Source organism: Bombus affinis, chromosome 3 (assembly GCF_024516045.1).
Source record: "Bombus affinis isolate iyBomAffi1 chromosome 3, iyBomAffi1.2, whole genome shotgun sequence".
In the NCBI taxonomy this organism is placed as follows: Eukaryota; Metazoa; Arthropoda; class Insecta; order Hymenoptera; family Apidae; genus Bombus; species Bombus affinis.
Genome location: NC_066346.1, coordinates 8,787,795 through 8,805,076, shown reverse-complemented (window position 1 = coordinate 8,805,076; position 17,282 = coordinate 8,787,795). Strand labels below are relative to the sequence as shown.

The 17,282-nt window shown below is 37.5% G+C and overlaps 1 protein-coding gene across 12 annotated transcripts in view; it reads right to left on the bottom strand.

Annotated features, from left to right (window-relative positions):
• The window catches only part of LOC126914578 (serine/threonine-protein phosphatase 2B catalytic subunit 2-like), a 237,144-nt gene that overhangs the window by 55,933 nt on the left and 163,929 nt on the right, over positions 1-17,282 (bottom strand). For 9 of the 12 annotated variants that reach the window (XM_050718695.1, XM_050718696.1, XM_050718698.1 and 6 more), the window contains exon 5: positions 15,095-15,240. The exons of the other annotated variants lie outside the window; for them this stretch is intronic. In XM_050718695.1, coding sequence (XP_050574652.1) covers positions 15,095-15,240 — 146 coding nt within the window. The remainder of the gene's footprint in view (positions 1-15,094; positions 15,241-17,282) is intronic. 12 annotated transcript variants of the gene reach the window in all.

Below are 17,282 nucleotides of genomic sequence, written 5' to 3'. Positions count from 1 at the left end.
AACTAGGTAGACGAACCACTTATTTACTCGAAGGAGACACACACACACACACACACACATACGCGCGCGCGCGCGCGCGTATAAAAACACACACAGGTGGAGAGCTAGGAGGAGAGCAGATTCGCTTCTGGAGTGGTGTTTCCGCGTCATAAAGCATTCACGAACTCTGGCCTAGATTTATTCCGGGCTTGTGTCGAACCGCTCGTTGGAATCAAAGAAAAATCAGAGAAATTCCAACCCGGTAACTTTTACCCTGTCTCTCGTTCGAACGGTTACCGAAAGAATCGCGTAAAGACACATCTCACAAGAAAAATTTAAAAATTTCAACGATATCAGTGGATCGGACAGCTAACGCCCTATTTCTCCCATGTTTCGCTCTTCAATTTTCTATTATATTCGTGTTTCACTCTCTTGTGTATTCTATCGAGCGTAAATATAACGAAAAGAAAAAAGGAAGAGATGGTTTGGAAAATATTGAGATTCAAATATTTGGAAATTAATGGAAAGAAGTTAATTTTAATGCAAGAGTTGATGGTTGCTTGACTAATTGGATGTTTATGAGACGAAACAAATTTAACAACAATTAGCGTTGCAAAGTTTCCATCGCGAAATAAGAACAAGAAGAGTAGATAAAACTTGATGCAGAAAATGGCCGTCAATCAATTTCCACAGCCTCTAACTACAAAGCATCTAAAGATTCAAGTATCTGAAAATTAATAAAAATAATTGAATTTCGGTCGAAGATCCGAAGTTCCTTTGATTAATTATAAGATAAAATAAATTTAACAGCAACTTTCATCGCGAAGTTTTCATCATGATATAAGAACAAGAAAAGTAGATCAAAATTAATGTAGAAAATCCCCGTAAATCAATTTCCAAGCTTAAAGTACAAAGCATTTAAAGATTCAAATATTTGGTGATTAATTAAAATATTGAAATTTTGCTTTAAGATTTGACGTTCCTTTGATTAATTAGAAGATAAAATAAATTTAACATCAACTTCAGTTGTAGACTTTCCATCGCGAAATAAGAAACAAAAAAAGTAGATGAAAATTAATCTACAAAATCTTCATAAATCACTTTTCAATCTCAAACTACGGAGTGTCTAAAGATACGAGTATCTGAAAATGAATTCAAAGAATTTAATTTCGGTCGACCAATTTGGCGTTCCTTTGGCCAATTACAGAATAAAATAAATTTACCAACAACTTTCATCGCGAAGTTTCCATCGTGAAATTAGAACAAGAAAGGTAGATGAAAATTAATGAACAAACTCTTCGTCGATCAATTTTCAGCCATAAAATGCAAAGCATTTAAAGAAAATGAAAAAAAAAACCCCTCAAAATTTAGTATATATCTTGCGATTACTTGTAAACTAACATAAACTTGACAGCAAATAGAAACGAAAAGAAGAGACTGGACGAACAGGAATTGCGCGTCGACCATAGCAAAGGGAAGTGGTTTACAGAGGCTCTCGGCGTCGAAACGTTTCCAATAATTATCCGATCGTAATTACCCAACTACGAGAGCTGACTTAACGTTGACGTATCGACGTTGTCTCACTGTTTATCGTACAGCGGAGACCTCAGTCGTGGACTACAAGTTTTGATCATAATGGGTAACGCTAATTATGTTCAATGGCATTAGTTCTCAGCGCATAGTGGCTGGCTGCGTGTGCCTCACGCACATGGCTGCAAGTATGTATGTATATATATACACAATATATGTATATGTATATGTATATGTGTATATACACACGTACACGAAGGAAACGAGAATGCAGTTTACAGTGTAACGAGCAGTTCGCACCTAATAATAGCAAACGTAATATTACCGGCGTTATTACCCTTGCCAAAGTAGCTTCGTCGTTTTCGCCACTAAATCTGCTTTAACTTCGAAACGATCGAATTGGACGACGAAGTTGATTGCATTCCATTGGTATTGCCGGTGTAAATTGTTGCGTTTGTCCCTTTGGGAAAGGAAATTTCGACGGAGGATGGTAGATTATTGAAATTCATTGAGGTTGGGAAATTAAAAATCGGCAACCTGAATTATTGCACTGTTTTCTTGGAAAGAGAAAGTGCGACGGAGGATGGTGGATTACTGAGATTATTATTAGGGCAGGGAAATTTCAAATCTGAAATTGCTGCGTTGTTCCTTTGAAAGAGGAGAGTGAGCTGGCGGATGCTGGATTATCGGGATTTATTAGACTGGGGAGATTTAAAATCTGAAACAGTTGCAAGAGAAATCTTGCTTATCGGTAAATAAAAAATTATGGTCATTGTGTTAGAAATAATGTATTATGTAAATTTAAGCGTTATTACTTTGGAGAGTAGAATCGAGGTGCATTATTAAATTATTAATGGTAGATCGTTGAAATTATTAATGTGTAAAGAATTTAACACCTGTAGGACTCCGGTAGTTTATAATTACGCTTGCATAATCTGGCGGTAGAAAGGTAACAAATTTCAACAATAAAAATATTCATAGTTTTTAAGTCGTTTCTTTTGTGTCACCTTATTTTATTTTCATTTTATTACAGTTAAATTCAATTAAATTTCATAAAGGGAAGTTTCTAATTTGCATGAAAAAATTTTTTAATTAAGAACGAAGAGGTGTTTCCGCGTGCACTTTAATGAAATAATAAGCGATTTTAAAAAGATAGCGCCAGCCATGTCAGCGCGCGCCGCGTCTGACTAGACGCGTTCCCTTTTCACTTACTCCAGCGTCACACGCGTACACGCGGTATTTGGAATTAAAGATCCAGTTTATCAATAATTAATTATTCCAATTTATTTATATAATTAATAATCACCTTCTCGATAGTAGTAAGAAGATCATACGGATTATGCTATTAAGAATACTAAAAGGTACGTTTCAAAATAATAAAAAATACTATAAAGGCGTGGTAAAAAAAAGCTTGCAGCAATAAAGATATATGCCTGAAGAGGAGAATTATAAACGTAGAAAAAACGGGGGAAAATATCAAAAAAGTTGTTGCAGTAATTAAAATAGGTGAAAATGTTAAAAAAGGAGTTGCATTAATTAAAACAGGAAACGAGACAAAAAATAATATGTAAGAGAATTAAAATAGAAATTGTGGCAATAAAGGACGTAGTATAAGAACACAAAGAGAGAACGAAAAAAAAGGTTTGAAGTAATAAAAAAATATACCAGCAATAACTAATTGCTGGTAGTAAAAAAAAGAGCAACATATGCCGCTACATGTATTGCACTAGTAAAGAAGATAGCTGAAAGAAGCGCTAAAAAATAGAATTGGAAGAATAACAAGTAAGCGATAGAAAGAGAAAAGATGTAAGAGGACAAAATACAAATTTGAAATAAGAGAACGTCGTATAGGTGTCTACCAAGAAGAAAGACGAATAAATATATATACAAGGGCGCTACTAAAAAAAGGAAGTTGCAAGCGATATCTCATAATTCTTCTCAACTTTCTATTAGTTCGCACCAACATGATAAACTTCAACATTCGTTTTATTAAATTTCTCCCACTAGCTACGACTATACAGACTATACTCAACATAATTGTGCTAGTCTACCGCAAGCATATTGCACGTGACAACGTCCAAGTCACGTTAAGAAGTTCTATCCGGATGACTGCCAATTGGTACACCGTACAAAATATGTATAATCGTGTGTTGCGGTGGAATTTCTCGGTTAGTCGAACGAAATACGATGAAAAAGAGGCGGCGACACAACGAGCGAATCAGTGGCCAAAACATTTGCCATTGGGCAACGTTCCCGTATCTCGTTTTCTCATCCTCGAACTACAACCACGCGTACGACATCCGCAATTCCACTTTTACCTGGCAGCCAAGCCAACAATCGCGTATCTTCTGTTGTAAATTTTCGTAGTGACAACCGTCAGAAGCAATCAGCGATCGTTATACACGCGTACCGAATACATACATATGCGTTCAGGTGATTTTGGTGGCAATGGAACAATTTCGGCATTTTTTATTACGTTCATTTTGCTCAACTAGAAATATTATGGCATGCCACTACTGTGACCGACTTATACGAAAGCTACGAGGTAGTACAGCTATCGCAAAATGTAAAATTTCAAATTATTATTTCTGGGTATCGTTGGAAAATTTCGATAGTTTTGTGACTGGAGTCAATCGACAGATGTGCTTCGATATATCAGGATTTTCTGGAAAATTAGTCGTTATAATGTTATACCGTGCTATGTATATTTAAACAAGGAAGATGGAACAAAGGATTTACAGATTGTTAAAATTATGTAATTAGTAAATTATTATTAAACTGTTTAGTCGATAGCTGAGATTTGTGAAACGAAAGAATCGTGAAAGGACATGCACGCGTTTGGTGGGATTGTCGACAGATAGAAGATAGAAAAAGGAAGATAATTTTGTAATAAACGAAGGTAATCCCTTGCGCGTGCACCATGATTGCTTGCAATTTCCACTTTTTTCATCGCGAATGAAACTAAGGAAAAAAGATGAGAGGATCTGAAGAAGAGCGGTGTACAGGAAGCGACTCAAAGGGAATAAAAACGAGAGAAAAAATAAAGGGGAAACGGAAAAGCACTCTTCCATCAGCCGGAGACAAGTACCAACTTGTACAAAAAAGTACAGTATTCTGCAAAAATCGTACACCATCCCTATTCTATTGGTTTCACAAAACGAACAAATGTTGATCTCCAAGTTTCTTAAATTTTGTATGTCAGACTCTTAAAAATTAGCAAATGGCTACTATTACCATCTTTAAAAAATACTTGTGTTCATTCACTATATATGCAACAATTGTGAAATAGAATTGGTCGCGATAAATAATGAAATAAAGTTATTTAGATAAAATTAAGTAGAACATTTCCGACAAATACGACTAGAAAAGTATCTTCGTTTGATGCTCCAAGACTTTTGCACCGCATGATACATACAACTGGGATGGGATGAGAAAGAGGGAGAATTGGAAGAGAAGGTTTGCATCTGTTCCGCCAGATTACGAGGTATTTCTCGTGGGAGAAACAGGGGTAGTTAACCCTCTTCTTTCGACTGCATCTCTTCGTTCATCGTACTCTTCTCTTTCAGCTGCAACAATCGTGTGGAATAAAGCAAATGGTGGGAGAAAGAAAGAAAGGATAAAAGAACTGAAACCAGATGAAGTTCGACCGATTGAAAATATTCGTCGAGTATCCATAATAATTTGCATCGACAGCTATCGGTTGTTCCTCTTCGATATTTTAATGCCGCAGGAAGGACTTGAATCGTTCTATTCTGGGCCAGTTCCTCCAACAGCACTGGTATAATTTTAATAATCGTACAAATAAAATATTTGAAGGCCATCGTTTTACGAGTTTGACGGTTGCAATATAAAATTTACTAGATTCTTGAAGTCTGACGCATCATCGTCCTCTTATCATTTAAACCACCCCCCCCCCCTACGCACATACAAATACGCACTAAAAAGCAAATACTAGCTGTCAGTCTCCACTGTCACGTCCTTGAGAGCAGTTTTACAGGACCTTCGCTTTAAACGAAACGTGCGAACACTTCAAACATCGCTTTTACCATAATATCTTTCATAAACCACGAAATTCCTTTTTTTTCACCCCTAACATCTGCCATTCACGAAACCATAAAATCTCCACCCCGCTGAAGAAAAGACGAGAAAAAAGAAAGAAAAGAATTCCTTTGTCTACGTCCCCCTTTAAACTGTCCACTTTCTTTCGCATTTCGCCCCTAGTTCCAAACACGAAATCGATCCTAACTTCTCTCGATCGAGTAATAACGAGGATCATTTATTTCCCTAGGCTAGGGAGGCGTTTCCATCTTCGTCGTCGGAGGTCTATGCAAAATATGCTCGAAATTCGAACGATAGGCGACTAGGGTGGCGAAGGACACCGGCGACTATGCAATATTTATCAGACCCCTTCTAACTCCTCTCCAACGTCGATACCATCCGCCTCTGTTATGTATTATTCCGCGTGCTTCTATGTAAAAGGTGGGTTTTGCAACCGCGAGCAAGCGATATGAATACCAAATCTCGGTACTCGGCTACACGTTGCTCCTCGTCTTCCGCATTTACATGACCGACGATCTTCGAAAACTGGCCTGATAACAGCCTTCAAGTTTAGTTCTTCTAGCGTGGACAAAGGGATGAACGATTGCCTCTTACATCTATTTCATACCTCTTCTACTTAGTTTCTCCTTTTCTTTTTAAATTTTATTTTTATTACGATATTTAAGGGTAGAAGAGCAACAAGCGTTTACAAGCGAGTATCTGTTTCACCAATTTGGTTTCTTTTATTTTTTTTATTTTAATCGCGACATCTAATTTGAATCCATGTAACATACTGTTTCTCCCAAAATCGAAAGATCTCTATAAAAATACAAACTTTCAAAACTCTAGCAAAGTAATTGCCTTAAAAGAATCGTTTCCCTATTATCTCCAATCCATTTTCTGATATTTCCAATTTTCCCTAAATTCTCTTCAAAATGGTATAACGCTCAAAACATTATCAATCAAGGAGTGTCTAACAAAGTTAAGTTCGTCACTGTAGCGAGCGAAAATTCGATACGATTCGCTGCAGGAGGAAGTTTGCGATACACAACGCGCAACTGTAATAGCATGTTAATTACGTCGAATAGCGCTGATGTTTGCTGTACTCCTTCGTGCTTCCACGATTCTCCGTGTTTCTGTGTGTTAGCAACAACACCGTACATCGGATTGTTCGCGGTGCAACGAGCGGGCTGCCTGTTAACCGGAAGCTGCACACATTCGTCGAAAGAATGAGAACCTTATCGAGGAAATAGTGTCAACCGCCTCTCAGTAAAGCAATGGCTTTCGATATCGCTAATTATCGTATCTCGTCGTACGTTTCAATCAATTTCATCGATGTTTCGCGATGGAAACGTTTCGTATTTCGAAATCGAGTGACGGTTCAAGGTCATATTATCGTAGGTTCTTTGTGTACCAAAGCAGCGATAAGATGCAGCAGGGTATGGAAGATATGGAGGAAAGAGTGGGGGATAGAGTGAGAAACGTGTGGTGGGGAGACCGGCTGCAATAGCCTTGAACGAGGAATTGATTTTAGGCGTGCAATATCGTAGCTATGACGCGCGTGTCGTGATGGTTTCTATGTCGATTTTTTGAGCAATTTAAGGACGGTATACTTCATCGGACGTTTAGTTTATTATAAGTATACTAGAAATTGTGAAAGGGGGAATTGTAAAGAGATTAGGTTTCATATGAAACGAAAATTGCGTGATCGAAGATTTAAATCATTTTAATCAATTAGCATGAAAACACAGAACATCCATCTGCATTAACTTGCACCAATTTTGAAAAATCCACCAATGGTTAAATCTACTTTCTACAAAATATAATGAACCAAGGGAGCAACTGAATATGTCCACGCGAAACTCTACAGTTCCACAATTAATAACTAACTTTCCACTGAATTTCTTAAAACTTATCAATAATTGACTATACTGAGAGATCTTAAATATGAAGAAAAGGGGTCAAGATTAGAAGGTAAGAATCAGCTAAAAGAATGTATAAAGGAGGTAATGAGCGAACGGCTGAAAACAAAAAGCTCGAAAGAAAGAGCCGAGAGAAATGACAAGGCCAGAGAGATGTAGACAACACGAGGAACTATAAAATGGGCACGTTTACAGGAATGGCAACTACAGACTGGCAATATCAAGGGCGAATGTAACACAGGAGAATATGTAACAGTAGATGTAACAAAAATTATAAACAAATTATGCAATGACAGAATATCTAGGCAACCATGATAAAAGCAACAGCCAAGAAAGAATCGCAAGGGTAGGATACGGCAATTTAGAAGAATCGAGTAGATTTTGGTTAGAGGGAGATGAAAAAAAATGCAAATTATGCGTTAATAGGGAAGAAAATCTGAAGCACTGTGTAACAGAGTGCGAAAAAATGAACAGCTTGAGAGGCAATATGAAAGGAATTAGGGAAAGAAAATATTGCGAAGGGGCTGCTAACCGGATTCGCTCCTTAGAGAAAAAGAGAAACAAAAGTGCAAAACCACGCCAAAGCTAGCAATAAATAACGTATGTGTATATTTATAATTCATAGGTGTCGTGAAGCAGAGGTAGGATATTGATCTATAATTCATAAGTACGTATGTGAAGGTTCGGATGGACAAATGTTTCGAAAGTGTAATGCCAAGTCCTCTTCGAAGCCGCAGTGGCCGAAATTAATAAATATTAATATATATATAGGAGAGTGAGATGTTTCCCGAGTAAAAAGCAATGTATTATGCAGAGTTCATTTTACAGACCATCGTGTACCCGGTATTTTACGTACCGTGTCTTACGACCGTGTCATTAAAAATTGCTTATTATACGTACACGTGTATAACAATTAGTCTTAAATACAATACAGTTAGAAAATTGCAGCGAATAAAAAGATTGAAGTTCAGCATCTTTAGTTGAACTCGCAAGCTTCTTTGCTCGGAGAAGTGTCTCAGGTTTCGCGAAAAGAGGGAACTTCCTCCCGTGGGACAAGTTTTAACGACGCTTATAAAAGTGGTTGCCGTGCGCCGAATGCACGGACGGAAACGGATGTGCCCTTTTTATTTCTCTCTCGCCACACTGTACGTGACCGGAGAATAACGTCGGAAACTTCCAACCGACCAGCCCAAGACTTTTCCTCCTCCTTCTATTTCGTGGTCTTTATTCTCGATTTTTCCTCTGCTTTTCCAAGCCAGATCCGCGAACCGGTGTTCGACGTGCCTCTATACGTGCAGCGTTATTACGGCGAATTTCCTAAGAGCGTGTTACGCGGCACGCATAGGTACACGCCAGGCTGCAATGGCGATTAAGTTAATAGCAGCAGCCGATAGCACGCGGGTCCTGCCGCTATTTAAAGCACAAACTGCAGCGTTGCGGCTGATAAAATGCACCAGGCGTTGTTCCACGGATTCGAGGGCCCCGTCGATGCGTCACGAGCCTGATCGAGCTTTTCAGACCGGCGATCGATTGCAATTTTTGCAACGAGCAGCCAGTAGAAGCATAAAGAACGGCCGAAGAGGGAAGTTAATCGTGTTACGTTCTTCCGGTTATTTTCGATTCCATTATATTTTTCTATCGTTAAAAGAAATCTCCAATTTTGGACAAAATATGGAAGAGGTCTTCTTGTTGGCATTTCAATTTTGTCTCAAACGTCTGCTTCAAATTCTTTTTATTTTCTAAAATAAGGGCAAGATCGAGACATAAAAGTTTATAGCAGGGTTAAGCGTGTTTAGAGATCGATCTTTCATACCGAACGTTGCTACAAATAAGCTCACGCTCTCTTTTTCTTCTGAAATTTGTCTGAAGCCGAGCGTGCTCTCGATAGAAGATAAAATCGAAAACCGGAAAAAAGATTGCCAAAGATATCAATAAGAAATGTTAAAAGTTTGCGATAAATTCCGCCAATTTGGATGATAGAGGCTATGATTCCGGCGATCAAAAGCAATTTTCGCAGCGAATCAACACAAGCACCGGGAACGATCGAGCAGGAGAAAATTCAAAGAGGATGAACGAAGCGTATGGGAACGGTTTTACGGGCTTTCGCGTCTCAAAGGATCGACGATATCATCCTACTGGGACTGTCAATTTCCATATCAAGCGTGTCGGTTCCTGGCGCCTGTAAAATCGCTCGAAAATAAAACATTGGATCACCATGGTTCGATGTCGAATCGCGAAAGCAGATCACGGAATACTTGCTGGCTTTTGGCGAAGTATACCGCGGCGAAGGATATCGCGAAACACGCTTGGAATTTCTTATCTGTGGCTTTATGATGCGCAATGATGAAACCTCGTGAATAAATATTAAAAGCTCCCGCGGGACAATCGCGTCGATCGTCTCTCGTCGCTTTTCTCGCTGACCCGCAACATAAAGAATCAAGTTAATTGCCTTCGTTCTTCGTCTGTCTCGAAATTATTATTCAAAGACGGCTGGCAGCTTTGTCCGTTTCAGAACGGTTCTTCCGGCTCGAAGATTCGTTTCCTTTGGCGGTTCAGACGTTCTTAGGTAGTTCCTTTGAGGATGCTTCATAGTTTGATTGCGTTAAATGAATATTCGCAACGAGATGTAAGACGGGTGAAATTAGGGGTTGCTTGAACGTCGTTCCTCCACTATGGAAATTGTTTCAGGTCTTCTAGAGTTTTGGATATTTGGTTGAAATTTTACTCGTTTAATTCTCTCGGTGTTACCTTACATAGATTTTGAGAAGAACAGACGATGGTATTAACGTTAGAAAATTCTATTTCTTGTTTCAGAATTGATCTTTCAACTGGAAGATTCGTTTCCTTTGTAGGCTAAAGTGTTCTCAGGTAATTCCTTCGAGGATGTTTCGTAGTTTGTGATTGTGTTAAATGAATATTCACAACGAGATGTAAGATGCGTGAAATTACCAGTTGTTCAAGATCGTACCTCTATCGTGGAAATAATTTCAGGTCTTCTAGAGTTTTGAATATTTGGCTGAAACTTTGCTCGTTTAATTCTCTCGGTGTTACCTTACATAGATCTCGAGAAGAACAGACCATAGTATCAATATGACAAAATCCTATTTCTTGTTCCACAATTGATCTTTCAACTGGAAGACTCGTTTCCTTTGGTGGTTGAAATGTTCTCAGGTAGTTCCTTTGAGGATCTATAATTTGATCGGGTTAACGTATGGAATATTCATGACGAGATACAGGTTAGATGAAATTAGATGGTACTCAAGGTCGTTTCTCCAATATGCAAATTATCTGTAATTACCTATAGTTTGTTTCGTTGGAACTTGGAGAAGGGAAACGTACGTTGTATAAACGTTTTCCTGTCAAACGAATATTGAACAACATTTGTGTTCTCGAGTTAGAGAAATTCTGTGCATCGCCTTTGATATGTTTGACACAGTTCACGCGACAACAAGCAGACAGAACAATTTTCCGCGGTTACCAAGAGCCACTCCGATTAAGTTAGTTGGTCTTAAGCATGTTGCAGCGAATGGATCGGTGCGGTGAATAGAACAGCGATTGAATAGCGAGCAACTAGGTATTCGCGTACCACGAAATCCTCTCGTGTCATTGAACTCTATCAACATTCCGCCACATAAATCCACGTAAATCGACATCACCCAACATTCCTCTGTCTTTCACGAAAACTGCGCCAATTAGGATCGAATGACAAACAACTTTCTCTCATTTATCTTCACGAATCTTGGATTTGCAAGATTAAAATTACTATCATGCTTAGAAAATACTATCTGCACTTCGATAAGGAATAAAATATTTCTAACAATTTTTATGAATTTTACGCTTGTCATACTCGTATTCTTCTCTTTGTACTAAACGCAATCGAATAATAAGAAAACCAAGAAGTTTAATCCTTCTGAAAGTAACTTTTAGATTACATGTGCCGTTTAAGAAATTGTAATCTACTTTCAATGTATTTCCACTCGAAATTTCACGTATTACAATACGTAATATAATGCCATCATGTTATTTTTCCATTATTAAGAGAGAAACTTGTTCCTTTTGTTATTTCCGCGATCAAAACTACCTTCCGATTCGAGAAATCTTATTTTTCCAATTGAAAATTACGAAAAAGGACACAACCGAACAATGAGAGAGCTCCAACGATTTTCACGTGTCTTCGATTCATCATTTCCATCGTTAAAACTTCCCATTGAATAAGTATCGATTGCCGCTCGAAAATTTCAAACGCTATACCAGCTGCTATTGGATAAGGAGAAAATGAAAACTCGATGCTGGATTTACTGAGATCCAATCGGTAGAACAACTCGCATAGGTCTTTCCACCGAGTTGAACCGAGCGTCGGGAAAAGTCGCGTCGCGGAAGTACAAACAGGATTTCGCCGCCGTTTCCCGAGGAATCTCATTCCGGGACGAGTGTATCTTTACGAGTGTCGCGGAAATAAAAATCCCCGGAACCTTTCGTGTAACGAGGAAACGGGATACCGCGATACTTGTACGATTCTTTCGAAAACTTTGAAACACGTCGTCGACGCGACGTTTTATTCTTATTTTTCTATCGAATGTTTGAATATCATTTTTCGACAATTTTCTACATTACGAAACAGAATGAAAGCGTTTCGTTGATACGTTTCACGAGCGAAAACGAGGTGAAAATTCTGTACGAACATGAGCATAAGCATAAAGCTTTATTGTAAAATTAACGGTGTATTTTAAAATGACGGATTTTGTCAATGCAAGAAGATTGACGTTGATGGACAATTTATTCTGAACATAGTAAATTGTTATTTTGTATTATATTAACTTTAGCTCCAAACGTTTGTATCTTTGCCATTGTTACAGACAAGTACAATAGTCTATCAGTGTACTTGATAATTTCACACACGTACACACTCATGCCATTTATACGGCTATGGTTGTGTTACTGATCGAATAGTAATTATTTTTAAATTATTTGGTAAATCGAGAAAAATTTATATCGACGTTATATCGTCGCGTGATAAACATTAATGTGATACAGATATTTATATTGACCGTGTAGATTTTTGTTCGTTCATGTGTTTTACAATTGCGGATGCTCTATTTTTGGAAAAATCTAATTAAAATTCTCGACTAAATTATAGCAATGACATGGGAATTTAGACCGTTGACAGTCTATGATCCGTATTTAACGCGTGATATTGTATTTTAAAATGTCGCGTCAGTCTTTACTATTGAGAATATAATAATTAAAAATAGTAAGCTTTTAACAATAAGTGAAAAATTACATTTTATACTTCCTTTCAGGAAATTTTTACTTTACATTATATTAAAAGCAATCCTATAAACGTGGCATTCGTATTTCACATTCATTCGTCATGGTATTTTAACGTGGAATTTTTAACAGTTTATATATACGTTTATATTTCCATCTTTATTTTATTTTTATTCATGGAAAATATCGACGTCGCTCGTCAGGCAAATTCTCGACCGTTATGTTCGTTGTATAACGTTCGCGTAAACGTTCACGGGGACGTTACTTTGCGTAATGTACAGAGGAATTCTACACAATAATATGCAGAAACATAAAATTGCATGCAAGATTAATCGTTGCTGGGCAAATTCCAAAGCGAATTATTCTGTTTTCTACACTCGAGTGCGTAATATCCTGTAACGATTAAACGCGTCAGGAAGCATCGACGTTAATAGAATATTAATATGTTATGGTTAGATCCGGCATTAATATTCATTTGCAACGGACTCGTAAAATATCGCGTTGTCGGTATTAATTAGCTTCGCGATTTATATAAGCGATCGAGATCCACTGCTGGCCCAGGGATACGTATTAAACTAATCATCTTTTTAATAACTAGGAATCTACAGTTATCGATTTGAACGTTTGATCGGTAGATGGACGTACTATGACTCATGAAAGTATAATACTTTGATCACTTGTATCATAGCAAACTCTTATGAATATCGTGCGTCGATTTTAGATTTCGCTGAAAACCTTTGCATATCTATGAGCCTAACAAAACGAAGCAGTAAAATTTCTGCAATCTTGAATTTCTAATAAAAATTAATCCAAAATCTTCATAATCCTAAATGCCATATTTAAAAAGCTACAATTTCCATGGCTGTAGATTTCTCATAAAAATCATAGATTTCTTTTCATACTATTGAATTTCTAGAAGGCTATCAAACTGAAGCGCTAAAATTTTTACGATCTTGGATTTCTAAAAAAAATTCGGACTTTTCATAGCCCTAAATGTGTCACCTACGATTCCTGTATCTCTAGATTTCTCGCGAAAATCTTCGATCTCTTCTAAAGCTTTCGAGTCTCTACAAATCTAACGAATCGGAGCCCTAAAGCTTTTGCAATTTTGAATTTCAAACAACTAAAGCTAGAATTTCCATAATTTTAGACTTCATACAAAAGCTGCAACTCCAGGTATCCGATAAAGACGATTGAATCGCGCCAACAAACAGTAGAAGGTTATCCAACAGTTGAAAAATGTTCTGTAGATTACATAGATAATAGCAAGTTAGGAGAAAAGAAGAGAAGAGTATTTACTCTGAAAAATTGACAAGCAAGAGACGCGTGAACGTGTAGCATTGGTGCGTACTCGCTGTGTCAAGGTGGACACTGCTTAGGTGAACGATCGATAGAGCAGGTGGCAGCACATCGGTTGCCTGCTCTGTTTCCGGTACTCCGATACTCTACACAGGCCAGGCTCCAATAACACTCGTGTCGTTCGCTTGACAGGCGACTTGGTCGTTTACGAAAATTCGCCCATCGATTGAATCCTGCTCTCGACAGTGAAAAATTTCGCGGCTAGGAAACCGACCAACGAATCCGTCGACAACCGTTAAAAAAATAGGAAGCTTAGAGAAGCTGAATTATTTACGAATTTAGCTCCTCAAAGATAAACCTCAAGAATTTAAAAACGAACGTAGAGGACTTTAATGCTGGAGGAAGGAGACTCTTAAAAAGAATATTTCATAATAATAATAATAATAATAAAATATTGTAACCAATAGCTTACTGTAGTAATGTAGAAAGTGTTTTGTTAATTTGTAATCAGCTCCTTGCTTTCGAATTTTCCTAAATTTCATTTTTCCTGTCAATTTAAGTAGTAACGAAAAGTATAAGAAAGATAGCCCGGATTCGACATTATATGAATTTCTTTCAAGACCGTTTTTCTATTCCGCATATCTCATCGATGATTCGAGATATCGATACAAATTACCAAAATTCTTCTCCAATTTAATAAAACGAGAATGTAATGAAAACCGGAATGAAAATTTACCCATCTACAATCAGAATTCTATTTGTTTGTGAAAAGGAAGATTCTGCAACGCAACAGTAGGATAATAAATAAAAAATAAAACGGAAATAAGGGACGCGCAATATTAACAAATTCTTTCAAATAATCCAAATAATTCTAGGAACTTCGTCGAATTCAACGCGCCAAATCTTCGCGTCGATGAATCTAATTACGTTACATCTCTACGTTATTATTTCTATCAAGAAATCAACGCTTCGTTCGCTCTTAATACACAATATGTGAATGAAAGAGACTCTGTACATCGTTCCATCAATAGGAATATTTCAATGAACGTTCTACTCACTTTGCGTATGTCTTCTAGATTGTGAATTTCCGGCGAGAGTCCACCGTGCACGCAGAGGAACTGTTGGTTCATGAGGGCCGCCAGCGGTAGACAGTCGAACGCATCCATGCAAGCGTCGTACACCCTCTCCGAGTATTTTATTTTACCTGAAAAGCAGAAAAGAGGACATGGTCGTCAGAACGAGGAACGATCAGCCTCGGTAGTCGGCGATTCACGCGTCGCTAAAACGCGATTCGATTGTTTCGTTCTCAGTCTTTTTATACGTAGCTCTGGATGCTCTTTGTATGTCGACAAGTAACGTGAATAGGATGAGAGTGAATAGAAAGAAACGGAGAGGGGGAAAAAAGGTAGATGCGGGAGGAAAAAGTTGCTCTTCGAAATTGACTGGCTGTCACGATTCGGAATATTATTGTCTATAGAACAAGGAATCTTTGAGGTCTCTACGCGTTTCACGTCGTTTGTGTTGAATTACTCAGACAGAAAGTTAATTCATCTGGTATTAACGGATTAAAGCCGGGCAATTTATTCGTTTAATGTATTTCTCGCTTTTAGAGGTTTGATGGAATTTTATGTTCTAATGGAGGATCGTGTAGTTTAGTTTTTAGAAAGACTAGGGGATAAAAGAAAGGTAAATCGAATGTTGGTAAGAAATGAACGTTTAACAAAAATGTATTGAAATAATTATGACCTAGAATTTTTTGCAAGTCAAAAATTCACTGTTAGGTAAAATGTTTGCACGAGTGGACGCTTGAACCTGACATTACTCCTATAATTTAATCGAGAAACAAGCTAATCGCGACATTGGATGATAGAACTATTGACGATCGAAATGTAGAGCTTGTACTAAAGAAATTCAAAGGAATGCTATATAAAAAAATATACAGTATAAGAGCGAGACAAATTATGCATGCAAATTTCTTTATGGTTTTAGTGCTAGCCATGTTCGCCATTAAAAAAATTACATATCCTTTTCAAACCCCGAGGGTCTATAAAATATCTATGAAAAGTTATGTATAAATTATTTTGCTCCGTCAGTTTCACTTTGAAACCTCACCCTCGCACCATTTCGAATACCAAGAACCTTTTTTCCTCCCTCCGCACAAACGAGCCAAAGTCACCCTCTTTCTCAAAGAAAATGTTCTTCACGCGTCGATTATTTCGGAGGTGGTGTGAAAAGTCTAGGCCCAGATTTTTCACTGCAGCCAGATACTTTTTTAATGGCCACACGTCAACTTTTGTCGCTTGCCAGCTACAAAGAAGCATGGGACGGGTATCCTCTTTTCCAGGAGGTGGAAGAAAAGGTCGGGGAGAGCAGATAAAAAAAGAGCAGGGAAGAAAAGACTCTGGAGAGCAATAAAGAAGGGCTGCAAGGTAGACGGGCCATGGAACCTTCGTGCAGATTTCCGTGTGCACGTGCGTGAGGACATCGTAAAAGGGAGGACGAATTCAAGGATAGTTTCTTGTACCCAGCCACCGTATGTCCACCGAGAATAATAAATCCCTCTATAGAGGAATTTTCGTTGCCTCGAGTGAAAAGTGAAGCCAAAAGGGAAAACTTAACGTTTCATAGAATAGAAAGAGTTGGGATTCCTTTTTGTCATGTTTGGCTTCTTGAATTAACTGGGTTTTGTGAGTTTTTCTCTTAATATTCCAATCCTCGTTTATGTTTATTTCTTTCTTTCTTACTTTTGAAGAAATAAATTAGAGATTAATAAATAGCTAAAAATAAGTATAAAATAATAAATAATAAAATATAAAGTGTCGTTGAAGAAGGGAATTAGAAATTGAAAATTATTTCTTCTTAATTTGTTAGTTTCATTTGTGCGTTTGAAAAGTAAGCAAACAAAAATTTAACAACAGGTAAAACCAGAAAAGAATTAAGTAAAAATTAAGTAAATTAATATTATCGAGATTTTAAAATGTTTTGAAATATTTAAAAGTTCGAATACTTCCGTATGCTATCGTACATTTATTGTTGTGAAAAATTAATGAAAAAGCTTTCATTAATTAAAAACCTGCTATCATTCGAAATCCTTGTGCCAATAAAACATACAACTACGCCAACCGCCCCATTCTGCCTCGATCAACAACTTTCTTTATCTTGCTCTCTATTTACTTTCTAAACCAACCTTTCTAAACATCTAAAACAATCGAACCTAAGACCTCCATTAAAAGAACCATCCGTTAC